Genomic DNA, 21,262 nt, shown 5'->3' on the forward strand with positions numbered 1-21,262 from the left:
TAAATTTGCTATAAATCAACAATTATACGATTACATAGTCCACGTTATATCCAAAATAAAGTAAAAATGTCATTAAATTAATTAATTACGATAAATTTCATGAGCCCACTTTGATACATAAACCTTCATCTATGCTATGTTGAAATGCATAAAAAACCTGCCCATTTAATAATCTTTAAAATGATATGCTATTCAATACTATTATATTGATATGAACCAGTGAGAAATTACTAATAAACTACAATAAAACACGGTTTACAGATTTTGTTTTGACACAGTTTTTACTGTTAATAATAATTACTGTATAGCAGGAGAATGGACAGCAACAACTAATATAATTAACAACCCAACAACCAACCACATCGCCGCGCGCATTGTGGGGGGTTTTGTCCTTCAGGGAAGGTCTCTAGTGCGGCCATGTCTCTGGAGTTATGGTCCTCCAGTGAACATCTAGTGAGAGTTATAAGCCAATCATCGGCCTCAGGTAAGAGGCACGACTCTCGGCTTTTCAAATAATAAGTAAAAGATATAACTGCGGATTGCGGAGAAGAAAGCAAATTTGGGTGATCATATACCAGCTTGTACAAAATCACAGCGAGAGCTGGACATTCAACTTAGGAGACACCTAGCGGCAGTTAAACAAACTGTTACGAACGTTAATGTTAGTGACACCTGGTAGATAGCGCCCCAGCGCCAGTTCGAGTCAAGTTCTTTCTTAACTTAGTTTTAATGTGAATAAACATTTACGCTAAAAAATTTTGTTAGAATGTTTAATAGGAGTTCTCTATCTATTTAGATCTGCCAGATGGCCTATTTATTTCAAATATAAGAATATCTTAGAAGTAGTCTTACTCTCATTCAATGTTTGAATATTTGATAAAATAATTATATGCTTAGTCTTTCATGTATACAGGTGGGACAAGTAGCGTACGCAGCCAGTAAGGGAGGTATTGTGGCAATGACTCTGCCCATGGCAAGAGACCTGGCAATTCAAGTCCCTCCCAGTCAGTCAGTACTCAGTTGAGTTGAGTTGAGAGTTGATTAGTTCACTAGATGAGTAGTTGAGTTGAGTTCACCCACCACACAGCACTCACTCACAGTGTTTCCATTTGAGGGATAAAAATCCCTTTCTAGGGATATTTAGGGCCTTCGAGGGATTGAAAAGGGATTGAGGGATAACTAGGGATAATCAGCGAAATTGGAGGATTTTTTAGATTTTCTAGGGATTTCAGGCCTTTGACATTATAAAATTGAAATATTGATAAAATAATACATTATGGCTGTATTTCAACAACGTTAAGGACCTATTTTGGTTAATTTTGCAAGGTAGTATTGATTATACTACTTTTTCCCTAGGTTTTGGTAACAAATCGATTGTAGCATAGATAAAAGATACTCCTCAAGGAGTATGTTTTATCTATGGTTGTAGGTAGTGGTAGTGACGTAGTGTTTCAAAGTCGGAACACACAAGGGGGAGAGTAACAGCCAACACTGCACGAAACAAGCGAAGGACTGGAGTCGGTCGGTGGAATGGAATGGCGGATCTAGATTATACTGTAGGCCTATTTTGTTTCTTAGCCCTGTGCCCTGTGTCAATATCGAATGATTGTTTCGTTTTGATTTTGTTTGCCGGTGATTTCTGCGATGTTTTTTGAGGCATGGTGGCCATGTTTGAAAAAGACTATTAAGTTTGAAATTTGGACACTTGAGTAATATTTTTGAAACAATTGTAAATACTTATACTGTAAATGAAAATTATTAGTTTATAAATTTAAAAAATAACTATTTGTTTCATTTTTTAGTTAATTAATCTTGTTTTGTACCACATAGACAGTTTTTATTCACGGCTACCTTTAATTCCAGGCCGGAGGCCGCGGCCTCTAAGTGGCAACGTTGCAAGTATAGTGTGTTGTAAAAGGTGTTTGTTTGGAGAACGCTAAGCTAATGATAATTATGTATTTTTTTATGAATACGAAAGCTTGGTTACTGAGCTATGAAAATGTCGACTATACATTGAATGTATAGAAATAGATTTTAAATTTATATTGTTTTTGTTTTCGATTTTATATTATGTTTTATTTCTATGTTAACTTATGGGACGTCTGGCGCTAAACAATACTACGGTACTTGCAACGTTGCCAATTCTACCAGGCTGCGGCCTGCCTGGAGTTAAAGATGGCCGTGGTATTAATGGTGCAAAAATGTTTTTTATTTAGTATTACTTTAAAAATAATATGGGATATTGAAGAATAATATTACCAATTACCATATTTTAGGTGGCTATACATGATATCCATTGGTATTGCTGGGTATTGCTGCAAAAATAAGAAGTTATCTAGATTTGATGGAGAGGGATAATTGGAGGGATTATTAGAACACGGACTAGGGATAACTAGGGATTTTTTTACGTTGGCCCAGGGATATTTTTTTCTTGCGGATGGAAACACTGCTCACTCAGCAGAGCAGAGCAGACCTCACCTGTACTCAGCAGGAGTGTTTGTTCTCCAACTTCTTTATAGATGCATATCATAATCTAATGCTTACAAATTATTGATGCATATAAATGAATCATTACAGTATTTATTGAATGTAGATAACCGAAAATTTGTTGGAAATCCGTCATCAATATAAAGGTAAAAAGCATCATACTTAGGCATTATTTACAATAAACAAAAACCTAACCTATACAACTTTACATAAGAATAACAACGATGTAAATAGTCTAATAACTTACATTATGAGAGTACAGTTTCTTAACTGGGCTACGCTAATATTGATTGAAACTATCGAATTGAAAATATTGATTAATAATCGATATTTTAAAATATATCTATTATAAAATTAAACTATCATAACCTAACCTAACCAACCAAACTTGCTGATTGTGAAAAAATTGCATTAAAGGTTTACTACTCGAATTGATAGTTTCAATCAATATTAGTGTAGCCCAGTTAAGAAACTGCACCCCATTAGGATTTAATGATAGGCCGATTGGAAACCATAACAATTATTTAGAATAAGGTACATTTAGCTATTTTCTGGGGTACGGTACAGTTTCTTAACTGGGCTACGCTAATATTGATTGAAACTATCGAATTGAAAATATTGATTATTAATCGATAAGTTATTTTAAAATATATTTACATTACCTATTATAAATTTACCATTTACGGTGTCTTCTCCACAATCCAGGGATCGGGGAATCGTCAAACTTCTTCCTGGGATCAGGGTAAAAATGGATTTGTAGGCCTATTCATGTCTTAGATGCTGGAAAGTGTGCTCTACAATGAATTCGGAGATTGTGTAGTATGGCCTTTAAAGTTGCAATTAAAGTTTAAGTTAAAGTTGTAGAGTTATGCAGTCAAGACTATGAGAGATTTTTTTTTGTTCATGAAAGTGACCATATATATATTGATATGATTCAAGAAGAACTTACTTACATAGTACTTACTTACTTCTTTGAAGTAACTTATGGAGTGGTGAAGCGTGTTACGTAAAGAAAGACTGATAGTATTAGTGCGGTCTGGCTGGAAGATCTTACTGTCTAGTTATTCATGATTAGGAAAATTTATAGGCCTAATTGCAAAGATTTAGTGTAATCTGTTGTAGGACTAGTTTTTGGCAATATATGAAGAAATACACAGTTTTAAATAGCCTAAACTAAAATATACTCAAGTAAAATCATTAATATGTAGGCTTTGGAAACCAGAATCGGAATTCAGAAGTTTTAGTGTCAACCACATTGTTGATCTGACAATGGTTGATGAAAAAAACACTGGTGGAAAGTTGGATAACTTGGGCCGTAGGAATCAACTGAGTAATTTAGACCAGTTTAATATGGAAACTAAATCAGCAGTGCGACCCTTGAAATATAAAATAGGCATACTTTCATCCATAGCCCCTCCTCCTCTAACATAAGGCAGGGGCGTTGGTGTGTGGTAACGTTGCAACGTCATGCCTATTGCCTTGTTAATATCAGAAATAAGTTAATATGAGTGTAAACATTAACATTTTCTATACTGTCCATTATAAATTAGACCAACGGCTGTATCGCTTTGACGGGGCAGTGGTGTTTCCACTTTTTGGCTTGCTGCAGTCTTGTATTAGAGGAGGCTATGTTTCATGTCATATAGATAGAAACCCTCTTTATAATGTATGAGTTTGATCCCTAAAACATAGTAGGCTTTGTTATACACAGGCCCCAGTGTGATTGAAAAGTCCCGGAACGGTGTAATATATTTTTTACCATTTAGTTATAGATAAAGTAACTTAATGAGACTTGGTATAGGCCTAACCATAAATGTCCATAAATGGGTGCTAACCCTAATGTCCTCAGAACCTCAGCTTTAGCGCTCAGTGTGTCGGCTGCGGAGTATGGAATGCATCGTCACATGCAAAAAAGGTTGACATTGCAGTCAATGACATGGCTCGGATTGAACTGGGTATTTGAAACCAACCCCAGTACACAAACTCTATCCTATCATAGGGATCACCCCTCCACCAATCCGACGTGATGTCGCTGCCGACGCAGAAAGGACTAAGCAAGAGACAGACCTTCGTCACCCATTACACGCCCACCAACCTGCAGAGCGACGGCTTCGGTCCAGAAAGAGCTTTTTATCACGGACACGAGTCCTGGATGGATCACTCTCGAAAGCAAATGGGTGGCAAGGTGGGAGGCTACGTTGACCAACCCTCCCATACCAGCCAGGGAGGAACTGGCTCCTGGTGGAGGCCTTCATTACACGGTGTGGAAGACCCTAAATCGAATTAGGGTCGAGGTACCAAAATGCAAGACAAACATGCAGAAATGGGGTCTCTTACCAGACGAAGAAAACATCTTGTGCGCGTGTGGTGCTGTTCAGGATCCTGGCCATCTGCTGATCTGCCCACCCCTAGACCAGTCTTGCACATTAGATGATCTTTTACATGCGAATGACAAAGCCATATCGGTAGCTAATTTTTGGAAAAGCGAAGTCTGATTTCCGGACACGGAAAGTAAGTAACCATAAATGTCTACAATTTAAAGCTGTTTTAACTTTTTTTATCCCTTAAGGGGGGGGGGGCACGAGGAGACAGACAAAATTCTTAAATAGCGGTATAGGTCGAGTTTAAAATCAAATTACAGGTCTTAGTCAGTAGAAAATATTGCTGCAGACCTGAATTCAAACGGACAACAGAGTAAAAAATTAAAGCTGTTCAGAGATTCATTGAATTTACAATGCTATACACTATCTCCTATGGTTAGGTAGCCAGCTAGAAATCTGAAGAATATTATAACTTAAAAGCATAGGTAGATATGCACAACAAAAATAATTAGTAGAATATAGTACTGCAAATTTGAGCTCAATAGAACAACTGAGTAAAAAATGGCTGCCGTTCAAAGATTCAAAATGACAGATTCAAGAAATATTTGAACATCTGCAATTTCTGACTCTATAGTCCCTTTGACTTTGGTTTTGCAGAAATTTGTTATACTAAGACCATTAATTTGATACCAAACTTGACCTATGCTGCTTTTTAAGAATACTGTCTGAAGTCCTAGTAGGCTGTTAAAGGATAAAAAGTGACAATAGCATAAAAGAGTAGATATTTATAGCTATTATTGACATACCAAGTCTCATTACTTTATCTGTACGGTACCGGTAGTGGTAAGAAATACATTACACTGTTCCGGGACTTTTCAATCATACTATATATTGCTAATGTCTTGTAGGGTCCTAAAAAGGTACAGTTGGTGGTGATTATAATACTTTTGGTTGTTCCAGGTGTCAAAATGAGTCACGTTCCTTATGCCGAAGTCCCGATTATACATCAAGGGTTGCGACAAGAGGAAACTGTAATACAAATCACGTTAGCTCTAGATTACTTGGAGAAGGTATCATGTGGAATTTTCCAACATATCAAATCATCAGTAGAAAAACAGAAAGTTCAACTTTCCAAACTTCAAGACCGAAGCAAATTAATTAACAAAAAAATGGATAAATTAGCTGGCACAAATAAGGCTACCAAGGTATGAGGTACATAATTGTATAGGCCTATACGGATATGTATGAAGCAGTCAAATCCTGTTCACATTCATCCAAAATTTGTACCATCCAAAAACGTTTTTTTGTAAAATCCACACCATCACCTTTAAAAATGGTGCAAGCCTAACAGAGGGTAATAAATATTCACACCCTTTATATTATTTTAAATGTGATATTTTTTTAGTGTAACTTAATACAGTTGTTAAAATTTGTATGGTCTATTTAATTATATTTTAAATGGCATATGCAATATTCCCACTAATAAATTATTGTTGTTTTGACACTTTACACTTGTTTTAAACTCCTGTTTCTCATCATAATTAGCCTACAATTAACAGTTCAATAAATTACATTTTGTAGTTGGCCTGGATAAAAAGATTTAGGCCTATGTCATTATGTAATGTTTTCATTAGGCTTATCTAGAATTTTAGTTTTCCAACAAGTTATATACAAAAATATAGCAAAAACAAAACAAAAAAATATAAAAACCCACCACTAAACTAGTAATTAGTTAACAACTTCGTAGGGCCCCTCATGGGCTAGACCTTCTTCACTGAAATTTCACTTGTCCGCCTTCTCTTCAAGAATGTACAATGTGGCCCCTGAAGAACATAGATTGAAGACCTCTGGCCTCTTGCCTACTAATTTACTGTACACTCCGGCTGCATAATATAACACAGATCAGTTTTGAAGTTGTTTAAAAATGTACCTATTGAAACTACTGTAACACATTTAAGCTGTTTTAATTACAGTGTGGTTCAAATTACAACTTTTGCACAGGCTATGTATAGGTCTAATTAGCTTTAAAATCCGTAGCTATTTTTGATGAAGGACAGAAGGGCAAATAATTGTCTAGACAAGGAATAGCCTCTAATCCTTTTAAATAGCATAGAAAAATCAGCTGTTTTTAGGTTAATATTTCTTGATAATTACAATGTAATTTGGTTGAATTAAGGAAGGAGAGTGTCCCTCTCCCCAATTGTTGGACTGTGTATACATTCCAATTTTTTTATATATCACAGACTCAATTATTCAAATGTCTGTGTTATAACCCTCTCTGTGGACGATCGAGTACTGTGTATTACGATAATCTGTATACTATAGTGGCTATGTTGAGACAATACCTTTTGCTGCGCCTGACTGTTCATGGAAAATACCTCAGGTTTTATCTCCTGAATTTTGCTGTACGGTCATACAGTTTCAAACTGCATGTAACACACAGTTTGTCAACTTATCTGCTATCCTTCAAATCTTAGTCATGGTGCGAAAGTAGACCTGTAGTAGCTGAGCGGATGAGTATAGCCTTATCTCACACTTTACAGTAAATGTAGTCATGTTTTTACCTTATTGTTTTTTTTCATATTAAATGTGATGATGCCTTGGAAGCAAGAGAAGTTTGTGGATTTATACAAGAGAAACTTAAAGCATTGAATAGGTTCTATAATTGAGAAACTTTAATAATAATTTTTAACATGTTGTCGATGGTTTGTTTTTATTTCCCCTGTTATGCCATTCGGTGTGTTACTTGTCTACGGCCAGTTAAGGTTGGATAATAAAGATTCAATGCAATACAATTTTATAAAATAAAAATGAAAAAAATTATAAGTGATCTAGAGGATTGTATGCGTCTGTTTTCAACATAATGTGACTTCTGGTATGAAGTAAGCTTTGAAGCTTAATATATTCATAGATAAAGTATTGTCATCAAAGTGTAGTTTGTTATCAATGTAAATCTATCTGCAGGTTTTTGCCAGTGCAAAGTATCCTGGTAGTGATATACCTCGAGACTATACTCTAGACATTCTTTCAACGCCGTTACCAAAGCTTGATCGGACCAGTGTGCAAATATCATCCAAACATCCTCCGTTTGACCCAGACTCTATTAAAGTAAGTACAGTATAATATATAGTTATGAAATGATGGCTGGATTTTAATTTGTTAGCTTTGATGTTCAGAGTACTAATTGCAACAATTTGCCAGAACACTCTAACAAAATATGTGCAAATGTCTTTGAATCCCTTGAAACTTATGATAAAGTATCATAACTAAATATAAGTAGTAATGTATACTAAAATATGTATACAGTATTTGATTTAAAGGGTACCTATTTCTTAAGACACATTTTTATTCAGATCACCTAATTGGCTCATAAATAACTGATTTATTAATTTCTCCAAAAAACATAGCCTTTTACAAGTCTTGTGAATTTACCGAACAAACTTCATGTAAAAGGAAATTTTAACACTGGTTTGTCTATAGGACAAATGCCAACATTTCCACATTAAAACAAGCACAAAGCAGATAAAGAAGAATATTGAAGTGACTCCAGAAGAAGGCCTTGGCAGTTTACCGGCTGATTTAGACTCCGTCAGTGCTCTTCTCCTTTTTAATACTTCAGAAAACTTGTAAGTCTATGTGCTTTTGTTGCAATTAGTTATCATTATTTCCCCCCCTTTAAGTCTGTATCTTTCTATAATCAATTAGATTGCCACTTGATTTTAAGGCATCTCATTGTTAGTACCATCCTACTATTATGATGCAAGTGATTTGACAGAGTGATAGGATTATGTTTTGTTACGATTGATTAGAAAATTCAAAGTAAGACTGGTTTGAGACCGTTATCTAAACCTAGAAATTCTTGATTATCCTATATAAAACGGCCGTAGTGAGGATTGATTGTTCTTATAAAACGAGAATAATAAATAGACCTGTTGCAGCAAACCTACTGACTTCGCGAATTTCCAATTGCCTGTATTGGATTTCTTGAAATACTTCCTTGAATATGTTAGATTGTTTCCCCATTTAAACTACACGGAAGATTGAATAGGTAATCAAGACTCTACTTCTTGATTCTTTTAGTCTACCCAGTCACACAACCAGTGCTTAAATAAAAAAAAATTAAGAATAGGGTAGTACCTAAACTCAGCCCAAGGTGCAAAACACCATATAACCACAGAACAGTACAGTAGTCAAATACAAACACCGTAAAAATCAAAAGATTAAAGACCTAAAATAAAACAATATGATAGTAACACTCTCACAGGGGTACACATAGGCTATATACAGCATCAGTATGATAGTATGCAAGTAACAAAAATTGGTAGAACACAATCCAATGCGTCTGCACAAAAAGGTTTGTTTTTACTAACCGTGATGAAAAATGTCCGCAAAAAACTATTAGATAAGGAAAACTCAACATAACTAAAACTTAACTTAATACAAATAATATTTCTTAAGTTTGGATTTTTCAAGGATTAATCTATTTGCCTGTGGTTTTCAGGTACAAGAAGTATGTCATGCTTGACCCTCTCGGTGTAGTTACCAAGACGAGGCAAGTATTGGAGGATGAAATCAAAGGTGACTTGGATGCAGCTCCTCGCTCTATGTGTCAGGAGGTGGTTGAGTTTAAAATTGGGGAGAACTACTTCTACTCCCCCACCTTACAAGAGGTGCCCCAACTGGATGTTCCTCTGGACTTGCCCGACCTTCCAGGTAACATGACTGATAATTCAGAGGTCTGCGGGACAGAAAATTTAAGGTTGATGTTGATACGGTACATTGTTTTGTACCTCGGTTCTTGGTACAAAATCAGTACGGTACACGTTTACCAGTATTTTGGTGTTTTCTACTCAAGATTGATCGATAGTGTCTAACATTCATGGTTTTCTATCAACAACTATTACACAGTATTAAAACCTTAATTACTCCTATCAGGATTGTATCAAGAAAAAGAAAACAGTTAAAATAAAGGCTTTAGGGCTACCTATTTTATTACTACTAAGATAAGCGATAGCTAACACAAAATGGTTATATAAGTAGGTTTTTAATGTTTAGGAACTAATCATTTCATTTCATTTCATTTCAATATCTTTATTCAACAATTGTACATTGTACATTGAATAGTGTCAGATTCCTAACCTAGTAAATAAAGTTATAAGCTAAAATTACAATTTATATAATACTAAGAAACTAAAAATAAAATCAGGTTAATTGGGGAAACACCTCTTTAATGGAGTAGGGAGCGATTTCTATGAGATAATTTTTTAATTTGTTTTTAAATTTGATTGAGTTGCCAATGGGTTTTAAATGATTTGGAAGAAACCGTAAAAATCTTCTTCCGGCACAGGTGGGCTTTTTATTTGAAAATAAAAGATGGTTGCGACTATTTTCTCTTAGGGCTTTTCCTCTTGTATTGTAGCATAATTGTGTGTTATCTGATATACTTTCTTTCGCTATGAGAGCAGTTTCAAAAATGTATTGGGCAAACACAGTTAATATTTTAAAATTTTTGAAATGAATTTTAACACATTCATCATTTTTTAGTCCCATCATTGTTCTTAATGCCCTTTGCTGTAATTTTAAGATTCGATTAAGATTTTTCTTAGTTGTAGCTCCATATAAAGATATACCGTATGAAATGTGGCTATGGACAAGAGAATGATATATTGTTTTTAAAGTATTGATATTACATAGATATGACATCTTTTTCAAAGCAAATATCCCTGAATTTATCTTTGAGCAAACATGATTGACGTGGTCCTGCCAGGATAGATGTTTATCAACTTTTAAACCTAAAAAATCTATTTTTTCAACTTGTTTGATTTCATCGGAATCCAAAATAATCAACGGTTCTATTTTGTTTTTACATTGCTTAGTTGAAAATGATATAAAATTAGTTTTACTTTTGTTTATTTTGAGATTGTTGGATAGTAAGTAATTTTTAATATTTGCAAGTTCTATAAAGGTATCTATTTCGATATGTTCTACTGTTTTTCCTGTAATTTTTAAGTTAATGTCATCAGCATATAAACACATATTTCCACAAGGTACACACGACAGAACATTTGGAATCTTATCAATGTAGCAAAGGAATAAAACAGGGCCTAGTATTGAACCCTGAGGGACACCAAAGTGATTAAGTTTTATTTCTGATCTGTTTTTTACCAGCCAATTATTTTTATTAGACATGATTTCAACGTATTGCTTTCTTTCCGATAAATATGATTTGAACCACGCCAAAATGTGACCTCTTACTCCCATATCTTCTAGTTTGAGTATTAGAGTTTGGTGACATACCCTATCAAAAGCCTTCGTAAGGTCCATTGATATTCCTATAACATTTTCGTGGCTATCAATTGAATTTATTATACTCTCAAAAAAACTTGAAGCAGCTGTAATTGTTGATCTGCCTGAGCGAAAACCATGTTGGCCACTAAATAGAAGGTTGTTATTTTCTATAAAAGACACTAGCCTAATTTTCATTGCCTTTTCAAATAATTTTGAAATAACTGGCAAAAGTGATATTGGTCGATAGTTTTCTACGCACTGAGGGTCCCCCTTTTTGAAAATAGGCACAACCTTAGCAACTTTTAATAATTTTGAAAAATGACCGGATATAAAAGATGAATTAATTAAATGAGTAAAAATTGGAACTAGTTCTTGTTTTGTATATTTTATTACTTTAACGGGAATTTCGTCGTGCCCACGTGAAGGTTTGTTACTTAAAGAGTTTATCAGTTTTTCTACTTCCTCACATGAAACAGGTTCACATCGAAATAATGTTTTAGATTTTACACAATTTGTTAGTACTGGCTGGTGATTATCTAACAACTTATTACAGTTTACAGAACCATTCTTTCCAGATAAACTAACAAAGTAGTCATTTAGTACATTAGATATTGCCCTGGGATCTGCAATAGTTGTTCCTTTGTACGCAATGGTCATGTCATTCACTAAGTTATTTTCTTTGTTACCTACTTCTTTATTTATAATTTTCCAGGTTGTTTTCATAACATTATCCGAGTTATTTATTTTTTTATCGTAGTGTAATCTTTTAGTTTTGTTTGCCGATTTTTTAAAAGTCTTCATTTTTGTTTTACTGAGGTTAGACAAGTTTTCGTCTTTTAATAATCTAGCTAATTTTGATGATTCCACGATTTCATTGAATTCCTCCTTTAATGAATAAGTATACCACTCTTTACTGTTAGTTTGTTTCTTTATTACTTGTTTTTGAAATGCTGTGATAAAATGTGATTTGAAAATTTTATAAAATGTTTCGTATTTTTGTTCACAGTTTGATTTCCATGTCAATTAAGGAAGAATAATTTTGACAAGATAATTTAACGCAACTGGGTGTTTAATTTAAACTTTTAAAAACATATCAATGGCGCAATATCTTCGAGTAAAAAGACAGTCTATGTTTCAGCTGATCATGCACGAACAAATTACCAATGAAAGTCTGGAAGCAATAGTGAAGTAAAGACAGAGAGGAAAAATACCAGACCTCAAAACTTTAATGTATAATATCAATTTCAACAATACTATTCTGGTTACAAAAGTTGGTTATAAAAGATTTGTATTAGAAAAAAATGTCTTATAAACTTAACATTTATACTTAAATGCTTGTTTAAGCTATATTTGATTGCGACTGTGCTAGAACTACTAAGGACATAGCTATATTTTAAGTATGGAAGTACATTCAGCACTTTCTAACTCGTAATTAGATGAAATGAAATCTATCTTAAACAATTTTTATTTCCTTAGAAGAATAACCTCTTGATTTTAAAAAGCGTTATATTTTACCTTTGTTTGTTAAAGTGACACAACATTACCTCTATAACTCAAAGTTCAATAGATAAGTAGAATTAAATCTGCGCTTTACCTCTACAAGTGGAAGTTTACCTCTAGACTCATGTTTTCTGAATAAAACCTCCTGTATCACAGCAATGATCTTTTGGTATTTTAGTTGAATAGATCATTATAATAAGCAATAAAATGGTTTTCTTTCTATCTCCTTTAATAACTAATTATTGAATTTGACCTAACAGATTTACAGCAACCTCTTAAAATCTAAATGCAAAAAATTATTTCTCTTTGGCAAATGATTGAATATTTACAGGAATTGCTGGAGATCTGCAGTTCTCTATGGAATCAGAGCCCCATATCGCCCCATCGAGCTCCACACCCATACCAGAACTTCCCTCAGTGTTTGTTGATACATCGTCAGATACCATATTACCTACACCTCCTCTACCCCCTCAAGTTTCCTTGATATCTGAGGAGGTGAGACCACCGCCTGTAGTTGCTCCACCCCCACCTCCACCTCCACCCCCTCCTCCACCACCTCAGATACCTCCTCCACCTCCAGCTCCTACACAGGATCAAGATATGCAGACTGTTACTCCAACCACTCCAGCGGTAAGTCTTTCAGATGTATTTTAAGATTCACTCTAAAACGGTGTTTTCCAATCTTTTTTCCTCTTGCACCACTTCAAAAGACAAAAATATTTTGCTACCATTTAGCAAGCAGAAGTAATTGTGGAAGTTTAATTTGCTAACCTAGCATACCATTTAGCGTACTAACCGACGACCACTTATAACTCTTTGTTTGTGCGCTATGGGATCATTCTTTCTTGGGGTTCCTTTTTGCATAGCAATCTGAAGCGTGTGCTCATCATCCAAAAGATAGAAGTTCGGATGCTTGCCGTTCTTGATTGGAGAGACAGCTGCATAGGGGCATTCAAAGTTGGATATTTAACAGCTGTAAACCTTTACTTGCTAGTTGCTAGAGGTCATCTGCTTTGCTGCGTCAGCTAACTTGCGATGGATGGAGATGTCCACACCCACAACACAATGCCTTAGACTTTAACCTACCAACTCACCATACTACAAGGTTTTAACTAGTGATGTGTCGATACCAAAATGAAATCTGTCAAAGATCTGATTTTTATATCGATTCTCGATACCGATTTGGAAACCTGAAAAATCTATTCTTAATACCGATACCATTTTTTAAAAATTGTTTTACCAAATTTTCTGAATGGATTGGTTCCTTCTACACCAACCCCTGTCTTTATGTCCTTCCATTAAGTATTTTTGAGGTAATAGGGTGTTTTTCAAGTACAGAAAAATGTATGCAGCAATGATACATTCCAACTAGCCAATTAAATTTTAAACTCTCCCAAACAAAATTAAAACAAACTACCATATTAAAGATAAATGAAGATCTAAAGTACTACAAAAATCAAAATGAAAATGATATTTTAGAGGTGTTCTAGCCTGACATTTTATTACCATTGACTCTCATGGTCTCGAAAACATCATCGTCATCATCCACGATCATCTCAAAATCATAAACATCTTTGGTGGCAGTGTAGACATCATCGTCATTTTCCGCAATCTCGGCAGAATCATGAACATCTCCCGCTGCCATGTAGACATCATTTTGGTCTCCCACGGTCGTGAAGACATCATTATGGTCGGTCACGGGAATTGGCTTTTGATCAATCCTCGATACCAATTCCAACGCCATCCCCACCAAACATTTGGCAGTGGAGAGGAAGGGAGTTTATCAGCTACAAGGAGAGAACAAGGCAAGAGCAGAGGAGCACACTTACACCTACCGGCTCTTTCAGGAGAGCTGTTAACAGGAGACACGAGGACACTGGACCAGGAGACTAATTCAGCAAGTCCAACCACGGGTCAATCGGTGATACAGAGAGATGGATTATTATATCACCCAGTTTCTGACAGGTTACGGCTGTTTCTAGTTGTACCTGTTCAGGATAGGCTGTGTCATCCAATGGCATTTATGGTCCGGGCACTCCTGATTAAGTGGAACATATTTTTTTCTGCTCCTCTTGTTGGAAAAGTCTCGCCTGAAGGCTCTACACCATAGGGCTGCTGTCGGTGGACACGAGCAGGGTAGACGGGGGTAAGGCACTTGGACCTTGGACCTGTGTGTCATAGTACGGCCAGGGTATTCTCCGCACCAGGGCCGATTTACCGAATAGGTACGGTAGGCACGTGCCTAGGGCGTGAGGCAATTGGGTATTTTGGGGGAGTCAATAATTGGAATATAAAAAAAATAATTTGGTGATTCTATTTGCATGCGATCGCGGTAAACCTCTAACAATCCATCGCGGCCGTGTTGACATCATTATCGTCTTCCGTGATCGCGGGATATCGTCACGTAATATGGAAATTATCGTCATGTAAACGTCACTGTTGTCATGCACAATCGTGGTAAATTGACAATTCCAGGTAGAAATACAACAATCACACATAATTCCCGGTTCAAAAAGATCCACTCGTAATTCCCAGATTACCTGATCGGTGGCATATATAATGCAAAGATGCGCTATTATTAGTTTTGCCTAGGTCGCTGACATCGTCAAAAACGGGCCTGCTCCGCACCATGAAGAGACCTTGACCGGGTTGCAGTCTAGGTAATAACTGGCTTGGTAGCTTAGTGGTTATAGTTATAGTGCTCTCCTAATAATCAAAAGGTCGCCGGTTCGATCCTGAGAAAAGTCAGTAGCTTTTTGATGGTTCGAAACTAGACCCAGCTGTTCCTGATCATTGTTTGTTGCTTTAAATAAATGATCCTGGCTAATGAAATAGCTGATCTTAGTCATTAACAAAGCTACACAGATCATCTCACACCATTCTACACTCATCCTTCACTCATATTTGGGTTAAAATACGCACCTAGGTGGCGTCCCTATCTCAATGATTGATAATAATTGATAATAATAAAAGAGCATACTGGCAGAAACTGTGTGAGTCCTGAAGGCTTAGGCTTAGTTGATTTGACCTTAAGAAATGTGAAAAAATCTCAGGAGTAGAACAGAGTAGAAGGGATTTTTATAACTAGTGGGATCAATTCAGGAGCCTCGTACCACAGGCTGGCCACCTGTTTGCATAAAAATTCATCCTCTCCCTTAAAAAATAAGAAAAAGTTCTAAAATAAATTAAATGTTTGTAAATTAAAATGAATGAAACAGTCATTATATTAAACAAATGACCCTTATCAGTACATAATCAGTAGTACTTGTATTGTTGCACTAATTCATACAGAACCTCTTTTGAATCCTTTGAAGTGGTGTGTTTGTTTTCAGTAGAAACTTTTTTTACTTGATAACATATCCTGGGAAACATGTTCAAGGTGGCTCCAGTAAGGACTGATAATGCACACGCTAACTTGATGGAGGCCATCCGCAACGCAGGAGGCAAAGATAGAGCTAGACTACGCTCAGTTACGGACCGTAAACAGGAAGCTAAGAGAAAACAGGTAAAGTTGGAAAACCTAGGACAAAGACTCTCATGCATACATTTTTTGTGGATAAAATGGGGACAGTATTATTAAATAAAATTAAGTAAAATCAAATAATATTTTTTTCTGTATAGGCCTACTGTATATTTTTATATACAAATATGAATACAAATGTGAATAGGGTGAAGGAGTACAATACATTATAATGATCATACAACTAAGAACAAGAACTAATATTTACTCTGGATTGCTTTCCTTTTTAAATAATCATCTATGGCCTATGATATAAAGAGATAGGTTGATTAAAACAAAATTTATTTAGGAATGTAGTTTAAGGTTTCTTTATTTTGAGTAATATGGGAAGGTTTCTTATGAAAAACAAGCAGGGATAACATCTAATAAAGTAGTTATGTTCCACTCCATTATCATGGAAACCAGTTTAAAGATTACCTGGGATCTTCATAGGATTTTTATCCTTAATCATACTAATGTATAGGGGTGTGCGGAGCAGCAAAAATTTTCAATTCGAAGCAACTATGCGTTTCAAAATATTTTTGATTTGAATCGATGCAACTCAATTCGAAGAAATATGGCATTTTTCTATTCATACTTGTCAATGGAGTGAAAGAACAATAGCCTAATTAAAATTTACCACATTTGTGTAGTACATAAATGTGAATTTTAGGTGAACAAATATTGATTTGCATCACTCTGTATTCGAATATAGCCCATTTCCATACAGCTGAGGTCTTCGAAAATCGTCAATTTCCATACACCAAAAACAAATAGTGATCAGCTGACTTTTCTTGGCATAACCATTAATTTCGCTACACAAACAATACTTTGCCTGACATCAACAAAGTTACAACTGAAGAAAAATGAATAGATATCAGATAATTTTTTTGATGAAGTAGCTTTTACATCGTGATAAAAAGTATCGTTCAATACTCGTCACGAAAGTCCCATTTCGGGGCTCGAAAGTGTTTCCCATCCTCGTCTTCGACTTGGATGTAAAACACTGTCTCGCCCCAAAATGAGTCACTTTCGTGGCTAGCGGTGAAATATACTATTTCAATCATATATGCTGGAAATGTCAGTGAGCTGCTTTACTTGCCTGTTTCATAATTTGTTCTTGCAGAATCATATTGTTAAGCATGTTACCTATTGATTTTACAAATAAAGATACGTTTTGGTGTAAGTAAACAAATAAAACATTTACACTGAAACTTTCATTGGTTTACATTGATAAAATGAGAATAGCATCAGACCTACAAACTATAAGGTATACATAGCACACCTAAAAAAATACCAAATTTTTCAGTCTTTAACATCAATCTTACTAGTTAAGTGTCAAGTAACAATTTTTCAGACTTGTGTTATTTTTAGAATGATTTTGGAGTGACTTGTTTTGGCTATGTTTACGGTAGTAAAACATATCTCACACTGCTTACACTTAAAAAAATTCTCATCATTTGCAATGTCAAAACAAAAAAATATAAAACAGTTAAAGCAATATTTACGAGCAAAGAACAACTACACGCTCCTGTATTGCGCGTATTGCATTGACTTACTGCAGGCGTTTTTCGTATATGGATACTGACTCCCTCATGAATCAATAGTTTTTTTTTTATCACCACTGAATCGAATCACGATTCGATGTATCAGATCGAATCAAATCAGAATTTTGATGCATCGCACACGCCTACTAACGTAAAAGCCTTTTCCCTTTACTTTCATGGTTTATTTTCGGTGGCCTATACATTTGTTTTTGTATTAAGTCTTGATTTCACATTACTTACTAGCTCATTGAACTGCCCATCAGTAACAGCTTTTCCAGTTGCATTCAAAATGGTTCTCAAAACTCAAAAGTAATGCTATCACATGCAATTTTATTGCTTTAATAGCAGCTTGTTGTTTACATTTTTCCATTACATCAGAATTTGTCTTTAGACGTTAAACAAGTGTCAGGTTCAAATATGTTTCTCCTTTGTTTGAAGTTCATTGTTGGTGATGGTGAGTTAATGTTGTTCAAAGATTTACTGCGAACATTTTCCATCACAATGTGTATTTCCCTTTTTTCCATTGTGATGAAAATTGTCCACAATAAACCTTTGAACAAAATGTTTCTCCTACTAAGTCATCCTCTTCAAAATCTCCCTTTAACTCAAATATTTTACTAAGCCTTAAAATTAGCAGAAAATTCTTACAAACTTGCCAAATAAGGAAGGCAGAATGTTAGAGTACTGTACATGAGAGTAACTCTGAGAATGTGGCCACAGGGGATGGAGGCAGTTACAACAATAAACATTGCTGCATTACAATTCTCTTAGTTTTTGTCACAAGCTGTTATTAACTTATTTAAACCTTACCACATAGAATTAGAACTTCTTTACTACAACACTACCATAAAACACTTTTAGAATATATTTATTACTGATCAATATAAAACTTTGCACACAGAATTATGCAAGATTATTTTTACAAAATTACTTTTCAAATTTGTTTGCACTGAGTATGTAAAACATATCAGAGAAATTAATCAAAGTTGAACAACCGTTTTTAGGAAGAGGAGAGCATAACAAAGTCAACGGGAGGCAACCTGATGGCAGACTTGCATGCGAAATTGTCTCTTAGAAGGAAGGTATGTTGTGTACAATGTTGCAGCTTGAGAATTTACTTTCATTTAAAATAATTGGCAGTTATGTTCATTAAGTGATTACAAAATTGTGACTGTAATCCAGCCTAAAAATATTGAATTCATGTTAGTGATGTAAAATACCCAGGTATTTAAAACTCGGGGTAAATACCCTGGGTATTTACCCGGGTAAATACCCAAAATCCATAAATACCCGGGTATTTTGGGTATTTATAAAATCAATTGAAATTCATTTATATTTACCCCTAAATATGTTATTGTTATTACATGATAAATTAGGATAGTCAATAACACCTTTTACAGTAACTTGAAGCTTTGCTCGCTTAATGATTTAGCACTTTTTTTTAATAATACATAAAGTTATAATAAGCATGGGGTTTTGTGTCTTAAATCGAGTAACATCAGTTAAATTTAACTCACTAAAAAATAGTATATATATTAAAAAAGGCTGTGGCTATTTCATTTTTTATAATTTCATAAATTTATAACCAATTAAATAACATAGCCTAAACAAAATTATTTTAATTTATAAATATCCAGGAATTGTTGGGTACTTATGATGCAAAATTTGTATTGTATAAATGGTTTGGAAGGCTAGACAGACCTAAGGCCTATTTGACATCTAGGCAGAATGATAGAATACTTTTAAGTAGGCTTAATTAAACTTGTCTGTGTTACCGCTTGGTTGGAAACAATAATATATTTGGATAAACCTACTAAAAAAACGTATCTCCTGTTTTTTGGGTGAACCTAATATAATTTTTAAAGATTTATTGTGCTATAGATTCCAATGTTTTGTATCACAAGTTTATGAAATTAGTTTTCTTTTTTTTTTGATACCATTGATACCAACAAAAGATTTAGAACAAAAATATTAAATCCTGCCAGCCTACAGATTGAATTTTTTTTTCTTAAGTTGTTTACACATAGGTTACTTCTAGGTTAAATTTTCCTGTCTTTCTAAATAATAATTATTAGGTACTTTGCAAATTATTTTTTTTCACTTTCAATCAAATAAATTCATCTATCATAGAAATTAAAAAATCATAAGTAGTCAGGACCATTGCAACAACCATGCGACCAGGGTATTTATGCCGATTATAACCAGAAGTAAAATGCCAGTAGTGACCATATGAAATTTTGTTTAACGCATTTTATCATCATTTTACTATCCTTGCAAGGTAATAATTGCAAAAAAACATCTAAATCTTCTCTAACTTTAATAAAAATTATAAATACCCAGTTTTTGGGTATTTACCCGGGCCTGGGGTAAATACCCGGGTAAAAACCCAATTTATATTTACCTACCCACTGGGTATTTACCCGGCCCACATCACTAATTCATGTTGATGGCCCCAGACTACTACATGATGACTGATATGGTAGTACAACTTGTTGTAGAAATCAGTTGATCTACATGTTTCGCCGTTAATGCGACATGCAGTAGTGAAACTTAAACACGTGACGCAGACACACCCGGTGCAGGTAGTAGACTGTAGTGTCAGACTCCTTCCTCATTGTTGTCCACATAATCAGTAGGACAAACTAATAATGTCAGGTGGCGGATTACTTTGGCTTATCCACACATTGAAAATAGAGTGTAGCTGGAACTAGAATTTGTGTTGAGGATATCTTCACTGGCTGTGTTGTTGTAGTACATTTGTAAATTTCTAACTCCTCTAATTTGTTTAATTTACTACCTTAACTGCATACATGTAGCACCTATACACCGTCAGCAATCTGACTCATATTATAGTTTAGGTAAATTAAGTGCTGGTCAAATGTTTGTTTGCTTGTCAAATGTCAATTTTGTTTGATTAGTCGTGGTTTGGGTCTATGTTCGTTGTAATGAAAATAGTGTAAATTGAAAATAGAGTTTTGACTATAGTACATTATGTGAGTTACTCATTCAACTTCATATCGAATTTGAACTGAAAATTGCTACAGCTGGCACAACAAAACAAATGCACACAACTTTTAGTGATAAAATTGTATCAAAACCTCTATATTGAAAACTAAATAACCTATTTACTGTCACAGGGAATCTCTGGATCCCAGACAGGAAGTGATCCTCTGGAGAAGTTTATAGCCATGATCCCCCCTCCTCCTATCAAAGAAGGACCATCCGACACTGATGAGCCAGATGATGTAGATGCTGACTGGGAAGAGGATTAATCCGGAAATCGTACCTTATAAATTTATTGTGCTTGATACTTTTCTACAAACCCCCCCCCCCCAAAAAAAAAAAAAAAAAAAATGTTTAAAGGGAAATTGCAAAAGTTTGTTTTAAGGGGCAACAATAGAAAAAAACAATTCTAAACTTAGTACTATGAATTTTTACCCGTTATCATGCACAGATCGTGTAGATCAATACTGTACATCCTTATCAGATCAAAACAGATGTACATTTTGTACATATATAATAATAATCCTCAAATAAACCAGGCTACCAAATGCTTTTGCACTATAAATACGAAATCAACATCCTGCAAAATTTTTAAATAGTATTTTAAAGCATTTCCC

General features: G+C 34.7%; 1 protein-coding gene across 1 annotated transcript; it reads left to right on the forward strand.

Annotated features, from left to right (window-relative positions):
* Nucleotides 1-2,478: 2,478 nt before the first annotated feature.
* LOC128998576 (WASH complex subunit 1-like) lies at nt 2,479-20,963 on the forward strand. Its single transcript, XM_054424772.1, has 9 exons — nt 2,479-2,633; nt 5,769-6,013; nt 7,773-7,916; nt 8,289-8,434; nt 9,310-9,521; nt 12,928-13,226; nt 15,976-16,101; nt 18,647-18,724; nt 20,780-20,963. Exons 2-9 carry the CDS (start codon nt 5,777-5,779, stop codon nt 20,912-20,914), a joined length of 1,377 nt encoding a protein of 458 aa, XP_054280747.1. The 5' UTR covers nt 2,479-2,633; nt 5,769-5,776; the 3' UTR covers nt 20,915-20,963.
* Nucleotides 20,964-21,262: the final 299 nt, after the last annotated feature.

The sequence above is a fragment of the Macrosteles quadrilineatus genome, unplaced genomic scaffold (genome assembly GCF_028750875.1).
Source record: "Macrosteles quadrilineatus isolate MER2022 unplaced genomic scaffold, UCM_ALF_1.0 Scaffold_7__1_contigs__length_78375512, whole genome shotgun sequence".
NCBI lineage: Eukaryota > Metazoa > Arthropoda > Insecta > Hemiptera > Cicadellidae > Macrosteles > Macrosteles quadrilineatus.